Raw genomic sequence first — 24888 nt, 5'->3', positions numbered from 1 at the left:
GTAATGGTTAAACCTCTAGTAAATAACGCGGTTGCAGAGCCACACATTTCCAAATATAGCAGGTGTTAGAGTATCCAAAATACATATCACATGATTAAAAATTACATTACCCTAACTGGCATAAATCTATCCATATGATGTTTAATTAAATTATTCATTTATCTTTCTCCTTTTTTAAAACTCAAAATTATTTCTCCTAATCTATACAGTTCTTAGTTTTAAGGCAATTAAAAATAGTAAACTTTTCATTGGTACTTGGGAAGGAAATAGAGCAGAGAACTTAGTTAAGTAAAAGTCTTGTTATTCCTAATTATTATTCCCAGTAAATGGGAGAAAAATATTTCATATAATTATTAAAATTATCTTGATAGTGGTCATTTAAATAGATAATCTTTCCATAAGAGAACTGTTACTTTGAGAATTCATTATACATTGGAATTGATAACAATCATATTCACTGAAGGACACAGTCACTGAATCAGAGACTCCAGTAAGAAAATATTGGAAATAATTCATCTATGAGCTAGCAAAAATCTTATTTCAGTCAATTTTCCTATGTTTCTGTTTCTTTTTCTTTAAAGCTGTCATCTAATAATGTAGCTCAAGGGAATGAAACTGACCCCTTCTATAGTTCTCCTGATCTATCGCCTCTCCTCAAGTAATTTATTGCCACTCATTCCCTCCTTTGCTTCCCCTAAAAGATGAAAAATAATCCAGATTCATTTTCCCCTGAACTTTCAAAAAGAATGACATGGCTTTTAAAGTAAGGAAAAGAATAGTGATTCCGAGCTACTGTTAATTTACCCTTCTCCATTTATTAAAAAAAAATAGCAAATCCCTCAAAAAGAAGAATCAATCTACAATCTAACCACTGACAAACTAGGAGACCAAATTCTCATTATCATTCGTTCCCCCAATCCCAGCAGCTGTATTTAGGTTTGTAGTTCTCTATCTAGGTCCTTTTGCCTTTAGCTACTAGGAATACTCAAGGATCATAACCCTCTCAAGCTCATTTTATATTGGTCCTGGTTAGATATAGTTGTGATCACTACAATAAAGGAGAGGAAATATCTTCATATATATGATAAACTGAACAAACAAAAGTATACTTTAATGACACAGAATGCTAGACATCATTGCTAGAGAATGATATGTTAATGTCTTGTAAGTAAGTATAAGAACATTTTAATATGAGTAGAGAAGAACAATATCATCAAGCTTCCTGTGAAAGTTAGGATTCCCATTTTATTGAATTAAGAACTACTCCTTCTGTTTCAATTAAAACACAGTGTGGATGGGCACACTGACAACCTTCATAATTAGAGTTCTAGAGTTCAAAGGGATCTCTGGTTCATTTCCCTCATTTAGGCAAGGAAATAGGTCACCAAGTTATAATTGAGCCCAGGTCCTCATTCCCAGAGCAAATGTCTTTCAGCAAACTTTCAAATGGACTAAGATTTTTTTTCCTGACAAAGATGATAGGTTGCATTTTCTTTGACAACTTGTGCAAAGTTTGCAAATAAATAAGAATAATCCTTTTTTTTTTCCCTGAAGAAAAAAAAATCTACTCTATTGCTTAAAGTTCATAGTAATTTGATATCTCAATGTTCAAGCTCATGGTCTTTTGACTCAGAGAATATTCTTTCTCTATTTTTTTAACCCAAGTGATGACCTTGTTCAAGTCACTAAATTTCCCTGGACTTTAGCTTCATCATCTGTAAATGAAGAGTTATATCAGAAGGCTTCTGAAGATCCTTTCCCACTCCAGTTATATGCCACTAGGCTGACTTTATATATCATTATTTAGCCTCTTATCTAGATGACAAAAGAGGAGCAGGATTTTCCCACAATACTACTTATACTCTCCTACCTTGGTCCGAGTTTGCCTCCCTCTTTGCTGAATTGACTATCCCTATCCCCAGTGTCTTGGATCCCACCCCTTCTTCAATCTTGATTGTGCTCCCACATGCATTTTCCCATTGTTTATTATCTGCCTAAATACCTGTTATGACTTTTGTTTTACTCAACTAAAACTCCACCCTGTCCCTCCCACCCATGTCATCATTGAAGACCTTGTACTTTACCCCAGGTATCTCCTTGTCATGATCTCTTAGAAACATTGAAATTGTTGCTCATGCCTTCCTTCTCAAAATTCTTTTGGAGAAGGAAATCACTATCCTGACTGTCTATTTTTCTGGCTAATTCTATTTTGACCCCATCACTGGCTTCCCATGTTAAAAGGTTCCACTTTCCTTATCCCCCCCCCCAACTGACATATTATTGATTCAATGCTGTCTCATTGTCTTTACCTAGAGAGAAGAAAATAAAAGATGGAACTAATAGCTTAATACTTTCATCACTGTGACAGTAGGTTCCCTATATAATGTATTATGTAGCTAAATTTTATATATGATAACTGAATTTTAGGAGCTATATATTTCCTTGGCTTTTATACATTTTGGGGCATAATGCTGGTTTAAGGAAAATAATCATCACACTACTATGGAAAAATAACAAATCTTTTGTGAGAGTCAAGAGGTACTCTTTTTATATCTAATTGTATTCCATCAATTCCTTGTTTGTTCTTTTGAGAGAAAAAAAGAATAATCAGCCTTTTTTCAACTTTTTAGTCAGTTTTTACAATAGACAATCATCACTTATCCAACCTTTTCCTCTTATGACCAGTTTTCCACATTATTCATTTTCTTCTTTACTAGAAACTTCTATTTTCCCACATTCTTCTAAAGGAGAATTTTTAGTGAAAGAATAACTATTAATACTAATGATATGACTGGCCAAAAGGATTAGACCCTAAAAGAACTGTAAGTCTATATATTGCAAAGTCAAAGTGTCCTGAATAATCTTCATTCATGGGGATGGAAGAGTAGAGGAAAATTACTTCCTGGTACAGTTGTGATTTTTACCATAGGGCTAAGATACTTGGTAAATCATATGCTTTATAGTAAATGGGACCTTTCATTTTGTTAAATATCAATTCTGACTATTAACATAAAAATCCCTTATTTTGAAAACAGAAAAAAAAGAGTTAAATTTTTTTTGTCCTAATTTGTCTCAGAAATCCAATGTCCTACCCTTGATATGAACTCTGATAATGATAACTGTTAAAAAAACCAGAGACAGGTAATAATTGTGCTTGAATGTGAGAGATAATCCTTGGTTCATAATTTTGTGTGGTATCAGAAAGTTTTGAACCATATAAAGGGTTACATGACCAACAGCTAGACATTTGGCTGATCTCTGAGTCTTTGCAACTTGTTATATGTCAGTCCTTTATAAAATGCATAAATGACCTTGCTAAACATGCAATTTTTCAACTTCCACTCATGAAAAGAAAGCACATTAACAAAAATGAATAATAGCTTGCCAAACAAATTTCCCAATTATCATCACATTTTCTAAGAACTCTATTTATGGAATACTTCTGGTCCTTATGAAATTGCTTTTTTCCACCATCATGCACACAATTGGCAGAACTAAGTAATTTTCTAATGGGTAGCACATTATTGTATTTTCAAGCTATGTTTTGTATGAAATAAGCAAAAAACATTTTTTGAATATGGCAAAGCACTGAAAAATACCATGAGAAGCTTTTGAGTCAAATCTTTAAGAAGAAATTCTAAACATATCAGAATAGCATATAAATTTAAAGATATTTAAATAAAGTTGTGATTTATTTGACAAATTATTTACATTTATGCTTTGTTAGACCAAGTGATAGGTAAACAATAGATAATTGATGATGTATGATGATAGGAAAGGCTTCCATCTGATTCAGATGGTCTTGAGGACCAAGCTAACTAATCTGGGAGACATCCAGAATTGCTTGTAGGATTATGAATTTTTCAGCCAAATTAACTCAAAAGTGAAAGCAGAGTTATAGAGATTTGTTTCAATGTAGGAAATTCCCCTGGTAAGGAAAATACAGATTCTTGAATCATGGAAGAATATTATGTTCTCAATGAATAATAAATACAGTAAAGCACTGAGGAAGTCTTGCCCATATAATATTCATTTGTATGCACATTTATTTTACCTACCATCTGTTTAATCTATCTATACATAATGATACATCTACACAAAAAAACAGTAAGGAGGCACCTTTTTTATATCTAATTGCATTCCATTAATTCCTTGTTTGATCCTTTGTGAAAAATAGAATAATCAGCATTTTTTCAATTTTTAGCCAGTTTTTACAATTGGTAAACATAACGTAGCCAACCTTTTCCTTTTATTACCAGTTTTCTACATTATTATTTTTTTCTTCTTTACTAGAAACTTCCATTTTCCATAAATATGCCATAAAATGCCATAGATGCAGTTAATACCTATAACCATTTACACACATACTGACCATATATTGACATCTCTTACATACTTGGAGATAGAGAATGGCTAGGACCATGTATTGTTCAACAGGACAGGCAAACATGGTTTCAATTTTCCTTAAATATCTGAAGGTGGAGGTAAGTTTGCATATATAGAACTTCCCAAGATAAAGAGAACAGAGTTTGTGGAATGAAGGCAGCTTAACAGCCATTTCTTAAGAATTCTGATTATTCTCATATAGAAGATCCTTGCTGAGTAGTATCAGGACAGGTGATAAAATCCTGTACTGGGATTAAGTCAAAGAACTAATCTTGTATTCAAGGATGTTTACTCACCTCTATGAAGAATATGCTGGCGGCTGATGTTGGATGGTTATACATGTAGACCGTCACAAGAATTGCTGTTGCTATGATGAGAACAAGGATGAGGATTCCAACAATTAAACCAGCATGAAGAGCTCCATCTTTTTTCTCTGCTGCACTGTCATCAGTAGAGGCTACAGGAATAGAGGACATATTAGTTGGATGCTTTCAGCCTTCCTAGGGTTGTTTCCCCTTCATTTGTGGAGTTCAGTTTTTTTTTTTTTTGTTAACAGTAACATATTCAATTGTACTTCTTATAAGTATTTCCCACAAAATATTTTTCTTGGTACTGATTCTAGAATGAGATCAGATCTTTCTTACTCATGCAACTGAACATTTTTACTATTAAAGTGAAGATGTTTCCTGGTGTTTTATTATTTTAGTTCAATAAATACAATTAATCTTTTGAAAATGTAATTTGAATGATTGAACTATTCAATTAAGTACACAAAGAATCTCCTTTTGATTTCTTCCAGAAATTGTGAAAACTATGTTTTGCAGACAAATTATTGAATTGAATACATTTCAAAAGACTGTCTGAGGGGGCAGCTAGGTGGCACAGTGGATAGAGCACTGGCCCTGGAGTACCTGAGTTCAAATGCAGTATCAAACACTTAATAATTACCTAGCTGTGTGACCTTGGGCAAGCCACTTAACCCCCTTGCCTTGCAAAAAGTAAAAAAAAAAAAGAGGCTGGCTGATATTTCTTTGTCAAATTTCAAAATAAACTGTAGTGAGTCCTTCCATAGATATCCTAGGACTTGTCTATAAAAGCTAATCCACTAGTTTTCCAAATTCCCATTAAAATAGGATGGAAATGTCTTTAAAAGCATAACAAGTGCATGCCAGAGGACCCACAAATAATTTCATCAGAGTTTGTTTCCCTGAGATGTTTTCCTAATAAATGCCAGAAAATGCAGCTTTGAGATATCTAATAATTATTATACCAAAAATCAATCAAAAGAAGCTAATAAATTACTAAATCACTATGAGAGTAGACCACTAAATTATGGTGGAGTGGTCACTGCACCTCTTCATGGAGAGTCAATATTTTGTCTTTATATATAATAATTAAAAATCCACAGAGGATTGAGAGCTTCCTTGCTTAAACCAAACTCACCTAGTTCTGCCTATCCATAAATGGTAGAAGAAAAAAGGAAAGAGAAATATTTGAGATATTTTGGAGCAAAACATTTAATAATTGGCACATGACCCATCAAATCCAAAATAAATTTTTCAAGGTGAGTTTGATGATTTTAAATTATTAGCAGATTCCTAAAAGTGTTAATCTTCCAAAATATTTATTTCATAAAAAACTCAAATAATCCACAGTATTATTTAATGTTGTCCATGCCATTCCTAAGTCAAAATTCTGCGATGACTCTGCCTTACAGAAAAGAGTTCATTTTGCATCTTCACATTCCCAACCATCTCTAATCTGTCTCCATTTGCTTCATCAGACATCTACCACTCTGCCCCAATAGGGACCCTTTGGTGAGTTAGGTTGATCCTCTCTTCAAGCACACCACACTCACTTCCTCAGTCCATCATACTAGGCCCTGGAATCTTGTAGCTCTCTTTGAGCATTTAAAGCCTTTTTGAACCTTACAGGTGCATTTCCACTCCCATATTCTTTACAAATTACTATAATGTGATATTTTGACCTAATCATCCTCTGGAATTCATTTACTCTATATATTACTAATCCAAAATTTATTAGCAATCCAATAGAAACAAGAAATATTTTTAATTGGCTATAGTGGAAAGATAAATGAAATTTAGTGTCAATAGTTCTTTGTAAACACATTCATTTTCAAAAGACATAACAAATTGTTAATAATCACTTATTATTCAACTTCACTAAAAAAAGGAATACAAATTAAAATTATGTTGAACTACCATTGTACTACCATCAATTTGGCAAAAACAATTAGTATCAATGAAGTTCATTTGTGGGATTATGGACAAGCCTATAGACAAATTCACTGCTGTTAGAATGGCAAAGTTATACAAAATTTTTGGAGAACAAAATATCAGCACACTGAAAAAGTTACTGAATTACCCTTTTACCTGTTAGTTCAGTTTCATTGGGAAAAATATAACCTGAAAATAATATTGAGAAGGAATAGCTACCTATTCAAAGATTTTTATAGCAGGATCACATGAAATTACAAAAAACAGTAGTAAGCTACTTAAATCATAGTGCATTGACAGAAAGCTATAATACAATTTACATTAAAATCTTAGAAATATAAGTAAATCTGGGAAGATATTTATGAAATCATGCAAAGCTTAAACATCAGAACAGAGCATATATCAACCATGGCTACATATAAATGAATATATAAGAATCCCTGAGATTTAAAGGGAATGAAAAATTATATTTCCCACATTGACATTTTTGTCAAAATAAGTTTAATACTAATAATCACATCTAAATGATTGTATTGATGCATGATATCATATTTTAAATGAATCATTCAATCGCAACTTTTATTATGACCTTCAACCAAAAATTACTGACTATAACCCTGTACAAGTCACTTAAACTCTCTGTTAACTTATTTCCTTGTCTGGAAAATGGGTGTAATATATGAGATAATGAATATCAAAAAAACTTGGTCAAAAGAATGTAATAATTGTGGATTATTTATTTTCATCATTTAGAACTCCTGTAATTAGTTGAATGAATGTATCACTAAAAGTGTACAAGAATGATCAACTCACTCATTTTCTGCTAATTTGTTCATATTTTATGAGACATTAGCTGACTGATGAAAAAGTAAATTTCCCAAAAGAAATCAAGGTGAGCCTGTATTGTTAAAAAGAGCAGAAGATTTTTATCCTTATCTCTTCCTGTTCAAGGGCATGGCAATTAGCTAAACTAATGTTACAAGACAACGATGTCTGGAAAGATGCCAGTAACTTCAAGTGGTGGGGAATGTATGATAAAAGTAAAACAATTACCTTCATTCTAATATGAGCCTTATGGTAGTTTAAGGTAAGTAAACATCTACTACATGTTGCTAAATTTGTATAGATTATTTATGTACTTTCTAGTGCAAATAAATTATATTCTGATGTAAATTAAGTCAGGGAAATAGAGTACCAGGATGTCTGGAACCATATTTTCACTTTGCTTTTCAATTGTTAGGTACTTTGAGTAGAACCATTATTTTATGAACACTTTGAGAAACAATACTAATATTTTAAAAGATATAATGCATTAAGTTCAGATATGCTATACTTATATTACCTTCTTTTTATAGTAAAACTCTTTTTCTTAAAAAGAATCCACTGGGTGGGGAGCGGAACAATTCATTTAGAAAAAAGCTTTCAAACACCTGTGAATTTTCACCTTAAAAACAGAAAATATGCTAAGAGGAGAGTAGAAACACTCAGTATTTTAGAGGGGTTATGGGAAGAAGGCACACTAATGCATTGTTGGTAGAGCAGTATTGGTTCAACTGTTCTGGAAAATAATTTGGAATAGTGTGAAGAAATTTATATTCTTCGAAATCTTTATAGAAGCTCTTTTTAATTGCCAAAAAACTAGAAACACTTGAGCTTCAGGCAGTTCTTCAAATCTTTCACACTTTTAATGTCTATCCCAAGAAAAGCTTGGTCTTTGATACATATGCACCTTTTCTGGAGTCCAAAGCATAGTGTATCCTAGGTGCCTTAGAGGTAATAATATAAATTGAATTAAGGAAAAAAAAATGACTACAAAACTATAAAAGAAATAGAACAACCACTACACAGGTAAGTTGAATTTCTAAAATTATAAATAACAAGTCTGACCCTAAAGAAGAGATTTGAGAAAATGGTTCCCTTTGCAGAGGTTGGCAATGTCGAGGGCAAATAAGATTTTTTTTTTTTTGATTTCTTGATTGGTTTCAAGGAATTTTTGTTTTATACTTTCTTTTTTGTTAAATTCTATTAGTAAAAAATAGAAAAAAATTCTATTAGAAAAGATAGATTTCTGGAAAGCGGTGAAGGAAATAAATAGGGCAAAGTGTAGGATATATAAAAAATAAAATAAATTAATAAAATTTATTAAAGCATAATAAACATTTCAAATGGGCTATTAAAATGCAAAGTTGCTTGCTACCTAATTTGTAAAGAATACTAAATGCAAATAATTAGAACCTTCCACAGTTGAAATTTTGTTTTTTGACCCTAAGACCAGAGGACCCACGATAAACTAATTTATTTTTCTTTGCAGAAACAACACAGTTTTGGCAATAACCTTTACTAAGGCTACAGGATGTTATGGCTGTAAGAGATCTGTGAACAACTTTCAGGTACAAAATTATAGTTATACAATATAGCTTGATAACAGTTTTGAAAAAATAAAATTTAAATAACTAGGGAGATGTGTTATAACTAAACCCTTCCTCTTGGGAAATCTTTAGATGCTCACTTCCTCTCTAGTCTCTTCTGCCAATACTGAAACCAAATAAATTTTCTATTCTTCAGCCTCAATCCCTCCCACTCCCCACAAAGTGGGAGTTTATATGTGTGACTCTATTTCTCATTATGCATTGACTGATAAGGAAAAAAGAAAGGCAAGGGGATATTAAAAAAAGAGCCTTTCTTATTAAACATAAATATTTATATGGATAAATGTATTTTATATCTATGTGTATGTTTATGTAAATTTATTCACACCTCCCACATATATATGTATATATCTTATACATATATATATGTATAAATCTTTCATATAAAATAAACATCTTTTTTGCCTCAGATATTTTCAGGACATTTAAAAAATATATGCAAAGCATCATAGATGATTATTAGTATTGAATGTTATAACATTGCCCCAGTGTAGGCCATTAGTGACCTAAGCATGTTCTTTGATTTAAAATAATGTGAAATATAAATTGACATTTAAATTCAGAAATGGCATCAAGGGTCATCAAACTAATGCTATTATTTCTTAATAAACCTTCTTTGGAACCACAGTACTAGACACTGACTCAGTATTAGAGTAGGAAAAATAATCTGATGTAATGAAACTCTTGAGGGGGAGTACATTCAGGATCTCACAACTATAGTTTACTGGCAAGTGAAGCTTTCTATTTCTTCCTGGAGAATTAGTTAGCTTTAAAGTCATCTAGCTATTTTTATCATGCAGCTGATGTTTGTCCTTTGTTTTTCAAAGAAAATCATGACATCGGGGGGGGGGGGCGGTGATGCCATGACAAACACACTGAAAACAAAAAGTGAAATGGGGGTTGAGTGCCTCCAGAGCCATCTAGGTCCAGTGGTCAGATATGAATCAGAACAACAGGAGATGGTCCTGGATGTGAAAAAATAAGTGACTTGCCCAAGGTCACAAAGATAGTCAGTGTTTGAGGTCAGACTCAGGTCCTCTGACTTCAGGACCAGTAGCATCTAGCTGCCTCATCATACAGTTAGATTTTTAGGGTTTCTCTATGCTTTGTTTTAATATCTAGAATTCAGGGTCTGCATCCAGTAGTATAAGATTCTAATATATTTTAAAGGATTAATAAACGCTGGACAATCTCATCTGTACTTCAATTCTGCCATGTCACAGGAATGAGCTAAATAACTTATAATTAAATGAAAGCAGAGAAACATTAAACATAGAGGAGTAGTCATTGCCTGAAACCCAAATCTCCCTCTAGCAGAACTCTGCTCTGGCACAGAAATTAAGCCCTTTGAAGGACTGTAAGGTGAAGGGCAATATTAAATCTGGCCAAAAATGTGTTGTTTTGGACAGTCAATACTGGAATTGACTTCTACAAGACAATAAATAGACATTTAGGGAGATTAAAGATCAGTTGTCCAAATTTAGATTAGATTAATAAAATCTTTTTCTTAAATTTTGATAATCTGTTATATTTATGGATCTCTAGCCATATAAAGGGCTTTATGAAGTTGTGACCAAATGTCAACTCAGTTTCCCTCTGGCAATATTATGCGCACAAATTTCATACTTTTGCCTATATATGTTCCTTTGCAGCTCTCTTCTATTCATATGATGCTGGCTCTAGCTTTCCTTCAGGTTTTCTTCAGTTAAGCCTCTATTGAACAATCATTTTTATCACTCTTTCCATGCATTCCTTTTGCAACAAATGTATTACTATTTATGGGCAGCTTCCAAGATTTTCAATATATTAAATGACATTCTCATACTAGGATACCAAAATTTTTTTACACAAGAAAGACATGTAATCTATAAATACATAACATAGTGAAAATACATTCATGGTTCATTTGTAACATCACTGTAGGAGGCATTTTGATAAATGCTAAGAATAGATACTGTTAATGGCAAGTAAAATTGAGAGTAAATTCATTTAGGTTATAGCAAAAATGTCTTTGACCTGGACTTGCTTTTGCATTATAGACATTCTATTAAAGGGATTTGAGATTAAATTCACAGAAATGTATAAAGTCTTCTGATCAAAGGGAACTTTGCATAGGACAATGCTTCCTTTTTTTTAATTATAATTCTTTATCTCCCAAAATTGAGGAGAAATAAAACTTGTCAAATAAAGAAAAGGAAAAGCTTAATTTCAAAATAATCAGGATATCTGGAACAGAATAGCCATATAATCTGCCATATTAGTTCATGTATGATTGTCTCTATAATCACAAAAGCAATATGAAGTCCTGCACCATTTTAGGGTTCCACTGGGGAAAACAATAAACTCCTCCAAATATTTGCAAGAATGCGATTGCTTTTCCCCTCATCATACAATGCAATGGCAATTGTATGCTTTTGAATAGATAATTTCTGTTCTTTTCGAGGAATTTGAATCCTTAAGTAAGCATGTTTACAAAAATATATTTTTCCTGTTACTGTTATTTAGTTACTACTTTAATTCTCTTAAGATCAAAGACTGAGATCTGGCAAAGACCTTTGTGGCTATCTGGAAATTCTCCCTCATTTAATAAAAAGGGGAACACAAATAGAAGGACGAGGATTGTCCAAGTAATAACTGGAAGGTTAGGATTCAAAGCCAGATTGTTCACAGCAGATCCAGTTAGAGTTCTTTCCATTGTGTTATGCTACTTCCATTTTATATACTATACAGATGATAAATCCCCCCCCCCCCAAAATCAGTGCCTAAATAATCACTGTAAACGAATTGGTCTTTGTAGACTAGTTATTTCCCCTTTATTCAGTTACAAATCAATAATATAAAATTTTGAAAGATAGGAATGCTAAAATAGTGATGATGTAACTTTGAATGAACTCAATTGCTCTGCATGCCATTTGGAATTGTGTTTTAATTACAATGACTAAAACATCCACAGCATTTGACCTAGAGATCTAGGCATATACTCTGACAATATCAAGGATAGAAAAAAATGATCCCATATACACCAAAACATTTAGAGCAGCACCATAGGTATGCAGAGGGACATATGTGTGTGTGTGTGAATTTATATATAATACATATATAAATTCACACACACACACATAGTCACATAATACATAAACACCTATGTGTATATATAAATGTATCTATACATGTATTTACATATTCCCATGTTGCATATACATACATTTATATACACATGTAAATATATTCATATACACTTACTTATATGTTTATATAAAATGTGTCAGCACTTTTTGGCATCAAAGTACACCACAAAATAGGAACTTGAAACCAATAGAAAATTCCTATCCCATAAAGAAAAATATTAGGGTTTTAAGGAAGTGTTAGATGGTTTCTGCAAACAGTGGCTGAATAAAGAAATCGGAAATGATGAAACAATATATGCAATGATTACAGTAAAGCAAGCGGATGGAATGAAACTGAAAGAACAACAGCAACAAAAGGGGATGGCTGGGAATTGAATGCTGTGTGAGTATAATGGCCAAGGTTGGTCCTATAAAAGAAATGAGAAAATGCACCACTCTCCCTTCACTGAAGTGGTAAAGGGACTATAAATGTGGACCATCAGGTATAACTGTCAGACTCAATAGATGAGAGCATTAATTTTGTGGAAATGTGGGTTTTTAAGGAAAAATACTTTGATACAAGAGAATATTAGTTATAAGAGAATAGAGAGTTATTTTGGAAAGAAAGATGTAAAAAAAATAGCAAAGTGCTTTTTTAGGCTATGAAAAGTTTTTTAAAAGCATCAAAAACATTAGTTTAACTTGTTTAGAAAATAATATTCATACACTCAAAGGGTAACCAAAATGTGCATACCCTTTTATCCAGCAATACCACTACTGGGTCTATACCCTGAAGAGATTATTAAAAAAAAGGGTCAAAACGTCACTTGTACAAAAATATTCATAGCAGCCCTGTTTGTGGTGACAAAGAATTGGAAATTAAGTGAATGTCCATTTGGGGGATGGCTTAACAAACTGTGATATAAGTATGTCATGGAACACTACTGTTGTGTTAGAAACCAAGAGGGATGGGAATTCAGGGAAGCCTGAAGGGATTTGCATGAACTGAAGCTGAGCAAGATAAGCAAAACCAGAAGAACATAGCACACCCTAACATGGGGGTGTTGATCAACCTTGATGGGCTTGCTCATCTCATCAATGTAACCATCAGGGACAATTTGGGGCTATCTGCGATGGAAAATACTGTCTGTACCCAAAGAAAGAATTGTGGAGTTTGAATAAAGACTAAAGACCATTACCTTTAATTAAGTAAAAACCAATATCTTATTATGTAATTTTGCTATCTTTTTTATCCTTAAGGATATGATTTCTCTCTCATCACATTCAACTCAGATCAATGTATACCATGGAAACCATGTAAAGTCTAACAGACTGTCTTTTGTGGGAGGTGGGGGGAGGGAAGCAAGATTGGGGAAAAATTGTAAAACTCAAAATAAATAAAATCTTTCTAAAATTAAAGAAAAAAGAGAAAATAGCATTCATTCACATGACTAACTGAAGTACAGGGTTCGAGGGAAGAAGGAAAGCTTTCTACTTGAAGCCCTCTGGACAATGGTGATGGACATGTCTTCCCCTGGTCCCATTGTTTATTCTGTCCTGAAGCATGAGGAGGGAAAAAATAAAACAGAATCAAACTATTTGAATTGTCCAGCTTGCTGGGAAAGGAGTTAAATGATATTTCTTTCTAGGGACAATTTTAAATACAGATGGAAGGTAGGTCCCTGCATAGTACAATTTGAGGAATCTCAAAAAAAATGCTATCAACAAATTAGCTTTATCTTTTTACCTCCCTCCTACCCAAAGTATTTAATATTTCCAAAGCTGGATTTAATATTTTGAGTTATTGGATCAAAGACCTTTACTCATGAGTGCCATGGTATGAGAGAATCACAATATATTAGTACCCTAATAGGAAAAGTTTATCCATCAGTAACAATCTTTTAACATGAATTAGTGTTATTGAATTGATTTCTTTTTTTAAAAAAAAATAACCAATTTCCTTTTAAAAATACTAACATTCAAAGTAATGCCAAATTTCCATATTTATACAAGCTGGGAAAAGATTATAGAAAGGTAACATCCATCAGCAAAGATTTTTTTAAACACCTGTGGCAGACTAGGACTGTTGATATTAAGGGGAAAAACCCAGGCCCTATTCTCGAGAAGATTATATTCCATACACAAATCATTACATATAAGCTACTAAACAGAGTGAATAGTGAGAAGATCAATAGCTAGTGAGTGGGGAAATATTGCCTTGCTGTTTAGAATAGCTGGATTTTTTGGATTAGTTTTTTTTTTTAATCACATATCAGAAAGCATTCCCTGAGGCAACAAGCTATAGAATACAAATTCTTATGGAAGACAAAGAAATCTGCAAATATTTGAACCTTGGGGCAGCATCCAGAGATAGATCCTGGGCAAGCAAGAAAATAAATGAAGACTCTCATCACCTCCAATGTGTTGAGAGAGAGAGAGAGAGAGAGAGAGAGAGAGAGAGAGAGAGAGAGAGAGAGGACTTATCACAAAGACAGAGAAAAGCATCCTGTAATGAATCTCTTCTCATAATTTGCCTTTGGAATGACAGTGATGGCAACTCCTCTCCTATCTCAGATATGCTATTTAAGCAATATCAGAGCATTTATTTTCCAAAGGATTCATAGAATCAGTGTTTGATTCTCCCACTCTCGCTAACTTCATTCTGGGAAGGTTCTCAGTGGAGAAGAAAGTAAGGATTAATTGGGCTCACACTGCAGAAAGTATTACTTGGCATATATAAACTAAAGTCGCTAATTTCAATTAAGAAAGAATCAGCCTTTATTAAACTCTACCACATCGTCACTGAGAGGAACATATGGTGCTCCAGTCTCTTTAGAGGTGACAATTTAACACTCAAAGCAAAGTTTGGAATTCTTAAAAAAAATTATGTTTTGGTTCTTCCCTTGATTGATCTGGAAATTCATATAATCAATCAATCAATCAGTCAGAAAGCAATTATTAAACACCTACCATATGCCTGACCCTGTACTAAATACTAGTAGTGCAATGATCATAGCATGAGCATTTCTGTTCTCAAATAGCATGCATTCTCTGGGGAAGACAAAAATGTATAATTATAAGCATATGGAGAATGAATGCAAAATAAATATAAGACAGTTATATCATTGTACTAGCAGTTGGGGAGGCAGTAGTGCTAAAAGATGAAAGTGAGAAGGTAGTCCAGAAAAGGAAGGGGTCATTTGTTGAGTTACAATAACATTTATGGAATGTAATGGTTATCTTTTGGTGATAGCCTTTAAATGACCATCTGAAATGATGGTATTTCAAGTCACTTCCAATTCCCGTGGACTTTGGTATCAGATGTGACATTTGTGAAGATTAGTGAGAGCCTTTTATACCTCCAGCTTGTTGTCTATATTCAGGTTACCTTAGTCAAGGTATGTGTGTGCATGTGGTATGGGTGCATGTGGGAAATCTGTCTTCTCTTAGTCCCTGTAAACACAACTAGCCTGTGTCAACCTGAGCTTTGAGACATTACTTCTTATTCCTGGAACTATTTGTGAACAATGACAATTTTTAGGTATTTATTCTTGTGGAATTGGTGTTGCAACCTTACAAGAAGGTAAAGAGGATATACTCCATGGTCATGCAGTTCATCTTGATGATATAATTATGATATTGAAATTTTAAATAAACCATGTCCTGAGACTTAAAATATGAATTTGGTTACAGAGGCATATGAAAGGCGCTCTTATACATCAATATCATAAATGAAAAATGGAAGCATGGAGAACCAATTGTGCAGAGATATTAAATTTTCATGGCTTAAGAGAAATGGTAGCACGTTGTCGTTTGGATAAAATCTCTCATGAGGACAGAAAGAAGGAAGCTGAATAAGAAAGCATGACCAATGGGAAAGGTCTGTGGAAGCTGCTATAGTACTCATCACAGGGTTTTTATATTCTATGCCATCCATGGCATAAGAATTCACAAACTAAAGCTCTCTAGAGAAAAGGACCAATATGATATGGTTAAATAAAGAGACTGATAGCCCTTTCCCTCTATATCTTCATTTAGGAAGGTGTTTCATAATATTTGCTAGAGTAATCATGAGTTCAATGATAATAGTACTTAAATTGATAGTTATTTGATAAATGACTTCTTTCCTGAAGGGTGAAACAAAGTGAGAGAGCCAGAAAACAAAATGGAGCCAGAGAGCAAGGGAGAGAATGGGAGAGAATGAGAGAGAACCAGAGAATCATAACGGATGAACTGCAAGTCTTCAATGCATACTTGGATGACTGATTATTTATCTGGGGAGTGTTTTTATTTATTTTTTATTTAAGGCAGTGAGGTTAAATGACTTGCCCAAGGCCACACAGCTAGGTAATTATCAAGTATCTGAAGCCGGATTTGAACTCAGGTACTCCTGACTCCAGGGCCGGTGCTCTATTCACTGCACCACCTAGCTGCCCCTGGAGAGTGTTTTTAATAGGGATGTTTTGGGGATGCTAGAAGGCTCCTAAGGTCATTTCCAAGTAGGAAAATCAATGATTCTAATTACATTTGCCTGTTTTTCATTTCAAACTTCCCAGTGGTTTTAACTAGTGAGAATCTAATTCTGTTAAAATTATAAATACAGTCTAAAGAACTTCAAATTAATGATGATACCCTTTCTGTCCCTTCTTTTCCTTCCTTGTGGCCCTAGGCACAAATTTTGAAGATTAAATGACAAAGACAAAACCTCCATTAAAATTTAAGAAAAAAGTAGCGAAAAACAAAGTCTCACGTTGCATCTTATGGCGGTGACAAGAGCTTATTACCCTTCTGCTTAAAAAAAAAAATCTCATGGCTGAGTCTGATTCATCAAATAATTATGGTCAGTGAGATAATGTTGGGTCACCGTAGCTTACAGCAATGTTCCCAATCAGTATAGTTATTCTTTGACACCACTGAAATTAACTCCTGTCCTCATGGGCCAGGATATTTTCTCTCTCTTAAGTAGCTTTATTTTAATATTATAGAGTGCAAAATGAACTAAAATTTTGTAAAAGTGTAATATGATGCCATCTAGAGCAGAATTATTAGAACTAAAGGTGAGCTAATTTCATATGGAGTCTGAGTATTTTAAGTCAGATCTTTCTGATTCAATGAAGTCCTCCAAGGGCTATACTGGATAATGAGGGGGGAAAAAAGAGGGAGGAGGAAATGAATTGTAATGAAACTCAGCAAATCTAGTGGGAAGAGAGCAAGAAAAGGAATATGGGAAAAAACCTTAGTTGAAAAATGAGCTCAAAAATGGGTGCTTCAGGAAAAGATGTTGTCAGGATTGGGAATGGCAAACAGGAGATAGTTTAACTTCTTTAACTGATATGCACTGTGTGTTTGCTTATTTTATCAGAAATTATGTAAGCTAGTGATGTCTTATTTTTCATCATTAGACTAAAATTTGATTTACTATCTTGATTTACTCTGGAAATGAAGCAAGGAAAACCATGTATGTTAAAAAAAAATCTTAGCTCTCTGCTAATTCTACCTTTCCCAAATACTATATGACACCATCAAAACACAAGTCATTATAGTACTATAGAGCAGTCTTCACTCAAATGAAAATATTCTCTCAGTACATTCATTCTTGTGTACATATATATATATGTATATATATATATATACACATATATATATATATGGGTTTATAAATCTCAACAGTTCAATGATTGACCTGCTAGCCCTACAGTCAGGAAGACCTGAGTTCAAATCTTGCCTCAGATACTTACTAGTTGTATGACCTAGTATCTGAGCCTTAGTTTTTTTATCTGTAAAATGAAGGTTAAAGTTGTTATATCAAATAAGATTAAAATATACAAAATACTTTGCAAGTTTTAAAGTTAAGTGAATGTTAGCAATGATTATTTTTTTGCTCTGTACTAAGTAACATATATTCTGTGACACAAAGACCATTTTTATGATTCTTCTCATTCTAGTTCATAATTTTCAGTTCTAAAACTGAGGTAAGAAACCCCATCTGCTCCAGGAAGTTGCTGCCTACTAGAATGTAACTTTGGGGACACTCATTAGATATTACCTCTACTTTATAGAGAGTTTTCTTTGGTAATAAGACAGAAAGAAATGAACACTTCCTAGGGAAGGTGAAGGAGGGTAGACTTTTTTTTGCCTTTTTCCCATTTCAGGAAAAAAAATGCATACCACCCCTTATTCTCACCATCACTTGAATCATTCATTTTTATTGCATTTCTTCCCCTTAAACTCAATTTGAGCTTCTGTGAAAACTAGTCAACTAAAGAATGAGATAAAACTAAATTCTGAGGGCTTTTACAATTCCATAAACTGAAAGTGATAGATGTTCAACAATCTGTCAAAAAGAAGTAACAGTTTTCTTTACTTATGAACTTATGATCTGTAGGAAAGACACAGATCAAAAGTCCAGTGGAGAGAGAAAAAATATCTAATGATATGTTACTTTGATGATTTATATATGAAAAGAAAAAATAATTTGACTGAATGATAAATGGAACCTAAGACACTTGATCTGTCACTACAGACTAGGCAATAAAAATAGAACCTTAGAATTATTCCACTGAAAAAATCCAAGCAATGCTCTCATATTTTATCACTGGATGAAAGGTCTTCTGATATGAACAGAAGGAGCTCGGCACATAACCTTAGAAAATCTGAATTAGTCCAGCTATTTTACAGTGGCTTATTAAAAGTGCACCTACATTAGATCTTTGAAATCACTCACTTTGTAGATTGTGCCTTTGAATTAACTTTTCCCCACATCTATGTTCCATTAGTTTTACCATAAGTTCTGCAAAATTCCTCCACAAAGCTTTACTCAAAAATCTCTACATTACATGAAGGTTATTCTCTGTCATCAGGGTCTGTGCCATCTGATATAATCTCTAACAGTGTCTGCCAAACTGCAAAAGACTTTAAATATGGATTCTGGTAGAAAATTCTCCATGGAAAAAATATAATGAATTATGAAAAGATTTTCATGAGATTATGTAGAGATAACATTCGAGGGGGTCCAAAGATGGTTCCAGATTTAAAAACAGATAAAAATGTATCCACTTCATAAATATTCAATCCATTTAAATAATTCAACAAATAAATAATTAATAGCTAGTTTATGGCAATTGATATGTCAGATGAAAGGTATGAATAGCACAATTAGCTCCTCTTGAATTTTCACACTCATAATGACAAAATGGGTGGGGACAAAACAGGCAGCAGGAAATAAGTAAAAGATTATTCTTAGAGTACCTACAAACTAGTTATTTAAGTTTTAGTACCTTTTTTGGCATGGCAATGGGGTTAAGTGATTTGCCCAAGATCACACAACTAGGTAATTATTAAGTGTCAGAGTTTGGATTAGAACTCAGGGCCTCCTGACTCCAGGGCCAGTGCTCTATCCACTGCGCCACCTAGCTACCCCAAGTTTTAGTACCCTTAATAAGCAAGCTACATCCAACCAGCATCCACCTTGAAAGTCAATTAAATGGATGAATCATTATCATATTTTCCTAAGAGAGATGATTAAAGGAATCAATTCAATAATGTATTATTCAAAGGCAATAGGAAATGTAAGTTAATAGGATGCTTGGCCACCTTGTAGGGTTCAAGAAGATTAGAAGCAAAGAGACTTCCCTGAAATTATTTAGAGTTTTTAAAACACTGTTAGTTATAAAAAGTAATTAGCAAAAATATGAAAAATTAACCTATTCCTTGAGTTTTTGTACTTATAGATGCAAAGGCCAGAGGCATATCTTTCCCTCCTGCAACACAATGTTTTCTACAAGAAGAAAGTTAAAAGCACTGGATTAAAAATCAAATTTGAGCCAATTTTCCAAGATAAATGAGAACTAATTCAAACAATTCAGCATGAGCTGAATGGAACCAGATCATCAACCACCTTGAGCAAAAGTCTAATTTAATACCAAATTTGAGGGGGAAAAAAGAGAATACAAGCCACTTCATGTGACACCATTTCTAATCTTAATTATTTAAGTGTTTTTGCTTAAAAAAAGAAATGGCAAACATCAAGATATTAAAATTATTCCAATTTAAAGAAAATTCACATGACACATTTCAAAAGGAGGCCAAGAGATTACAGAAAAATAAGGATAACAAGACTTAACATTTAAATAGTAGTTTGCAATGTGCAAAATGCTTTATCTAAGTTAATCTCATTATGTCCTCCAAATGATCCAATGAACTTAGCATCATTATTATCATCTCTCTCTTACAGATCTGGGAGAATTTAAATGACTAGTTAAGGATCACATAGACAAGTAATGTCTAAGGTAGTCAAGTCTTTCTTTCTCCAAGTATAGTTCTCTATGCAGTGGACTGAATCGAGACCTCTAAAAGCCTTAGCAACTATTTCAATCGGCAAAGACTTAATTTCTCTGTCAAACAGAGACATGAGAGTGAAACAATACTTTATAGTAAAAGATAGCTTGTAAAAACATTATGGAGGAGAATGATGGAAAATTACAGGCAATATAATAATATATAACATTAGAATTATTTGAGAAAATCAAACAATGAAGATACAAAAAAATTCCTATGAGTAGGGCAAGGGGAGTTGTCTAAAGAAAAAAACTGTATACATTCAGGGGAAACTCACATATAGGGGCCATTGTTATACTACTTCTGAAACTCTGAATCAGTTGACCATTCTGGAAAGCAATTTTGAATGATGCTAAAAAATGGTGGTGATGCTAAAATAAAATGTCTACAGTCTTTGACATAGAGACTCTCTTACAGAGTGAATACAAGAGTAAGATCTAATGAAGAAAATAAAGTCCCTCAATACCAAAAAAAAGCATAGGAAGACTTAGAGATGACAAAACCCCAAATGAAAACCGGTAAAAAAAATAGATTCTTTTTGACATTGGAATGAATAAATGTGCTGTGATTTATTAATATAATGGAATATTGCCATGTCTTAAACACATATAATTAATTCATAAGATGGAAAGTTTTCTGTGAATTGACAGTATGAAGTAAGCGGAACCACAAAAAGAGTGTACATAGTGATTACAATGGTTAAAAAAAATGAAAGAATAGCCCCTCTCCCTCAACAATAACAAAACTTGATCTCTATATAATTATAGTTACAAAATTTGACTCAAGATATGAGAAAAATACATTTCTTTCCTCTTTTTATGGAGGAGAGGGAATGTGAGTGCAAACATTTGAAATGCTGTTAGGAATAATTGATATGCTGACTAGTTTTGTTCAACTGTCTTTTTTTCTTTCAAAAAATTCTTTATAAAAAAATGAAAGGATAAAAGAATGGAAAATACATTTATTTAACTCTGATTATGTGCCAAAGCATGATGGAAGGAGAAAAAAAACAAAAAGGATATGTGGAAATGAACATGAAATCTATAATCTAAAATATACATATATAAATATATATGCATACATATTCATATATAATCTAAAATATCTATGATATAATGTTATGATAATTAACCAATATTTTTAACAGCATGTAAAGGAGATGGAAAACAAACAAGTAATGGAGAGTGAACCTGGATGAATGGGACAGACCTTTTAAGAAGATGGTCAGATCATTAAAGGTTAAAATGAATTGAGCATGGCAAGGAAAGCTAAAGGCAACAACATACATTTATTTAATTATATTGATGAAAGAGGAAGATCAAAGACAGGATTGGATAGAACCTCAGTTCAGGGAAGATGCAGTGATTCAGTTCAATTCAAATGCTGATTATATGTCTAATGACAAAAATGGGGCAGTCTCTTTCCTCAGGCAGCTTACTTGTACTGGGTGATCTTAGAAAATGGAGAGAAGACAAAGTTGTTCAGCTATTATTTGGTTCTTTTATCTCTGCCTAGAAGAATGTGCTAGAAATAAGAGAGCAAAAATTGAACATTCTCTGAACATATATTAAGGATAAAGAAATCCAAATCCTTGATGGATTTAAAGTACCAGCCCCAGATGAGCTGTATTATTGGGTTCTGACTGTATTGACAAATATGACTGTTCAGTCACTATCATCACTATTATTGAAAGATCTTATAAATCTAGAGAAATGCTATAGTATTGAGAAGGGCAAATACTGATAAAAACAAAGTCTGAGAGTCTGCACACTATTAGATGATTATTGAATACCCAAAATAGTAATGAGAAAAATTCCCATTGCCTTCAATTCAGAAGAAATCAGGATAAACTAAAATCATTTTTTTCTTATCAGGTTTTATTAGTCTAGTAGAGGAATTCAGTAGATGTATTCTACCAAGATTTTAGCTGACTGTTGAAAATTCCTTGTGTTAAAGTTTGTCAAGATGTTGGCAAGGTAATAGTTGAGTTTAGAAGTTTTGGGAATGGGAAGGGAAGTGGCCCCGCCAGGGGAATTCCGGGAAGGGAGGCCCGCTCCGGGAGCCGTGCATTGGCTGGACCCAGACTTAGAGCTAAGGGAAGAAGCATGTGGCAGGTCCCTCTTCCACTCATTCCCAATGTCAGAGATGGATGAAAAGCTCAGATGCCCAGCAGAGTCACCACCAAACCTATTTTTGATTGAAGCTGCTCATGGATTGTCACCACAGTTCATTACAACTCAAATTTGATGTAAAACAAGGAAATAAACTAAATGAATTAAGACCTATAAGGAAGAATTGAAAAGTAAGAAGAGTTGTCAAAATCTAATGCCAAGACAAAAGTCAGGATGTTGTCAGTTGGACTGGGAAACACTGCATGACCTTGGCAACTTTGATGTCGGACCACAATCTAATTCTTCACACAGTGTCTGTTACAGGTGCCTTCATGGCCATTAGAACAAAGTGGTTTCATCCACCAAGAATATCAGAAGAATCCATGCATGGGATAGATATACTCCTAACTCATTGCAGGATTGAGGTCTTTCATTTACTCTCAACTTGAGAAGAAAGGAAATAAAATATTTCATTCTATACTCAGGAGTCCATCTTGCTGAAGGTAGATAGAATGTTTCCTCATGAATCCTTGGGATCGTGATTGGTAGTGTTGCTCAGAGTTATTAACTCTTTCAAAGTTGATTATCTTTATAATATCAATTTTACTTTAAAATTGATTCTCACTGTGTTCATCTCACCTCAATGCATAGAAGTTCTTTCAGAATTTTCAGAAATTCAATTCAATTCAATAAACATTTTTATAGAAGCTTACAATCTAATGGGTGAAACACCATGCAAACAAAGAAGGCAAGCTATAAACAGAATAAACAGGAGCTAATTAAGAGAATTAAAATAAGGAAACTAAGAGGTGTTAGGGAAAACTTCCTATAGAAGGTAGGACTTCAGTTGAAACTTAAAGGAAGCCAGGGTGTCTAGTATTCAGAACAGAGGAGGAAGAGCATTCCAGACATGGAAGAAAGACAGAGAAAATGGAACTTAGAGATGGGGGTATCTTGTATGTGTAACAGCCAGGAGATAGATATCACTGGATTGAAGAGTATATTTTAGGGAGTAAGGTGTAAGAAGATTATAAAGATAAAGGTATTTGATGCTGAAGGTAAATGAAAGCCATTGGAGTTTATTGAAGTGAATAAGGTTGACATGATAAGATATATGGGTTTTTTCTTTTTTTTGGTTTGTGCAAGGCAATGGGGATTGGGTGACTTGCCCAAGGCCACACAGCTATGTGGTTGCGGGCGTCTGAGGCCGGATTTGGACTCTGGTCTTCCGGGCTCCAGGGCCAGTGCTCTTTCCACTGCACCACATAGCTGCCCCTGTTTTAGAAAAATCACTTTAGTGGCTGATTGGAGATTGTATTGGTGTGGGGAGAACTTGAGGCAGGCAGATCCACCAGCAGACTATTGCAGTCATCAAAGGATGAGGATGATAAAAACTTGCATTAGAGTTTTGGAAGTGTCAGAGGGGAGAAGGGGAATATTCAAGAGTAGTTGCAAAGCTAAAACTCGCAGATTTTGTCAACAGTTTAAATAATTGAGTAAGAGATAGAGAGAAAAACTCAAGATTAATCCTAGATTGAAAGGGTTTGGGAGGGAATTCTTGCCCTTTACAATACAAAGGAAGGCATTGGGTTGGGGGGGGTGGGGAATTTAGGGGTCAAGATGATGAGGTCTGTTTTGGATATATTGAACTTAAGATGTCTACTGGACATTCAGGTCAAGGTTTCAGAAGGGCAGTTGGAGTTGCAAGAGTGGAGATCAGCAGAGAAATTGGGGGCAAAAAAATGTAGATTTGAGACTTGTCAGCATATAGATGCTTAATTATATCCATGAAAAATGATGAGATCAAACTGTGATGTGGTATAAAGGGAGAAGCAAAAAGGTCCCAGGAAAGAAACCTGAAGGATATTTAAGATTATAAGGCATGAGCTAAGGGAGGATGCAGCAAAGAAGACAGAGAAAGAGTGATCAGAGAGAATGGGAGTCAGGAGAATGATAATTGAAAAAAAGGCTCCAAATTTGCAACTAAGATATAACTTTGGAGAAAGCAGTTTCAATGGAGTGATAAAGTCATAAACCAGATTCGTAAAGAGTTAAGAAGAAAGAGAGGAGAGAATATTGTAGGAATCCACTGTAGATGATCTTTGGGGAAAGTTCAACTACAAAAGACAAAGAGAAACAGAACATAAATTGACAGCAGGAATGGAAAAAACAAGTAAGGATTTTTTAAAAGATAGAGAAGACATAAGCATATTTGTTGGGATTAAGAAATGAGGCAGAGGGGCGGCTAGGTGGCGTAGTGGATGGGGCACCGGCCTTGGAG

The 24888-nt window shown here is 33.7% G+C and overlaps 1 protein-coding gene across 1 annotated transcript in view; it reads right to left on the bottom strand.

Annotated features, from left to right (window-relative positions):
* The window catches only part of PLXDC2 (plexin domain containing 2), a 498104-nt gene that overhangs the window by 20404 nt on the left and 452812 nt on the right, over window positions 1–24888 (bottom strand). Inside the window, 1 exon segment of the mRNA XM_074192955.1 lies at window positions 4683–4843. Within this exon segment, the coding sequence (XP_074049056.1) occupies window positions 4683–4843 (161 nt within the window).

Source organism: Macrotis lagotis, chromosome 7 (assembly GCF_037893015.1).
Source record: "Macrotis lagotis isolate mMagLag1 chromosome 7, bilby.v1.9.chrom.fasta, whole genome shotgun sequence".
NCBI classification, from domain to species: domain Eukaryota; kingdom Metazoa; phylum Chordata; class Mammalia; order Peramelemorphia; family Peramelidae; genus Macrotis; species Macrotis lagotis.
This window is presented reverse-complemented; position numbering and strand designations above follow the sequence as displayed.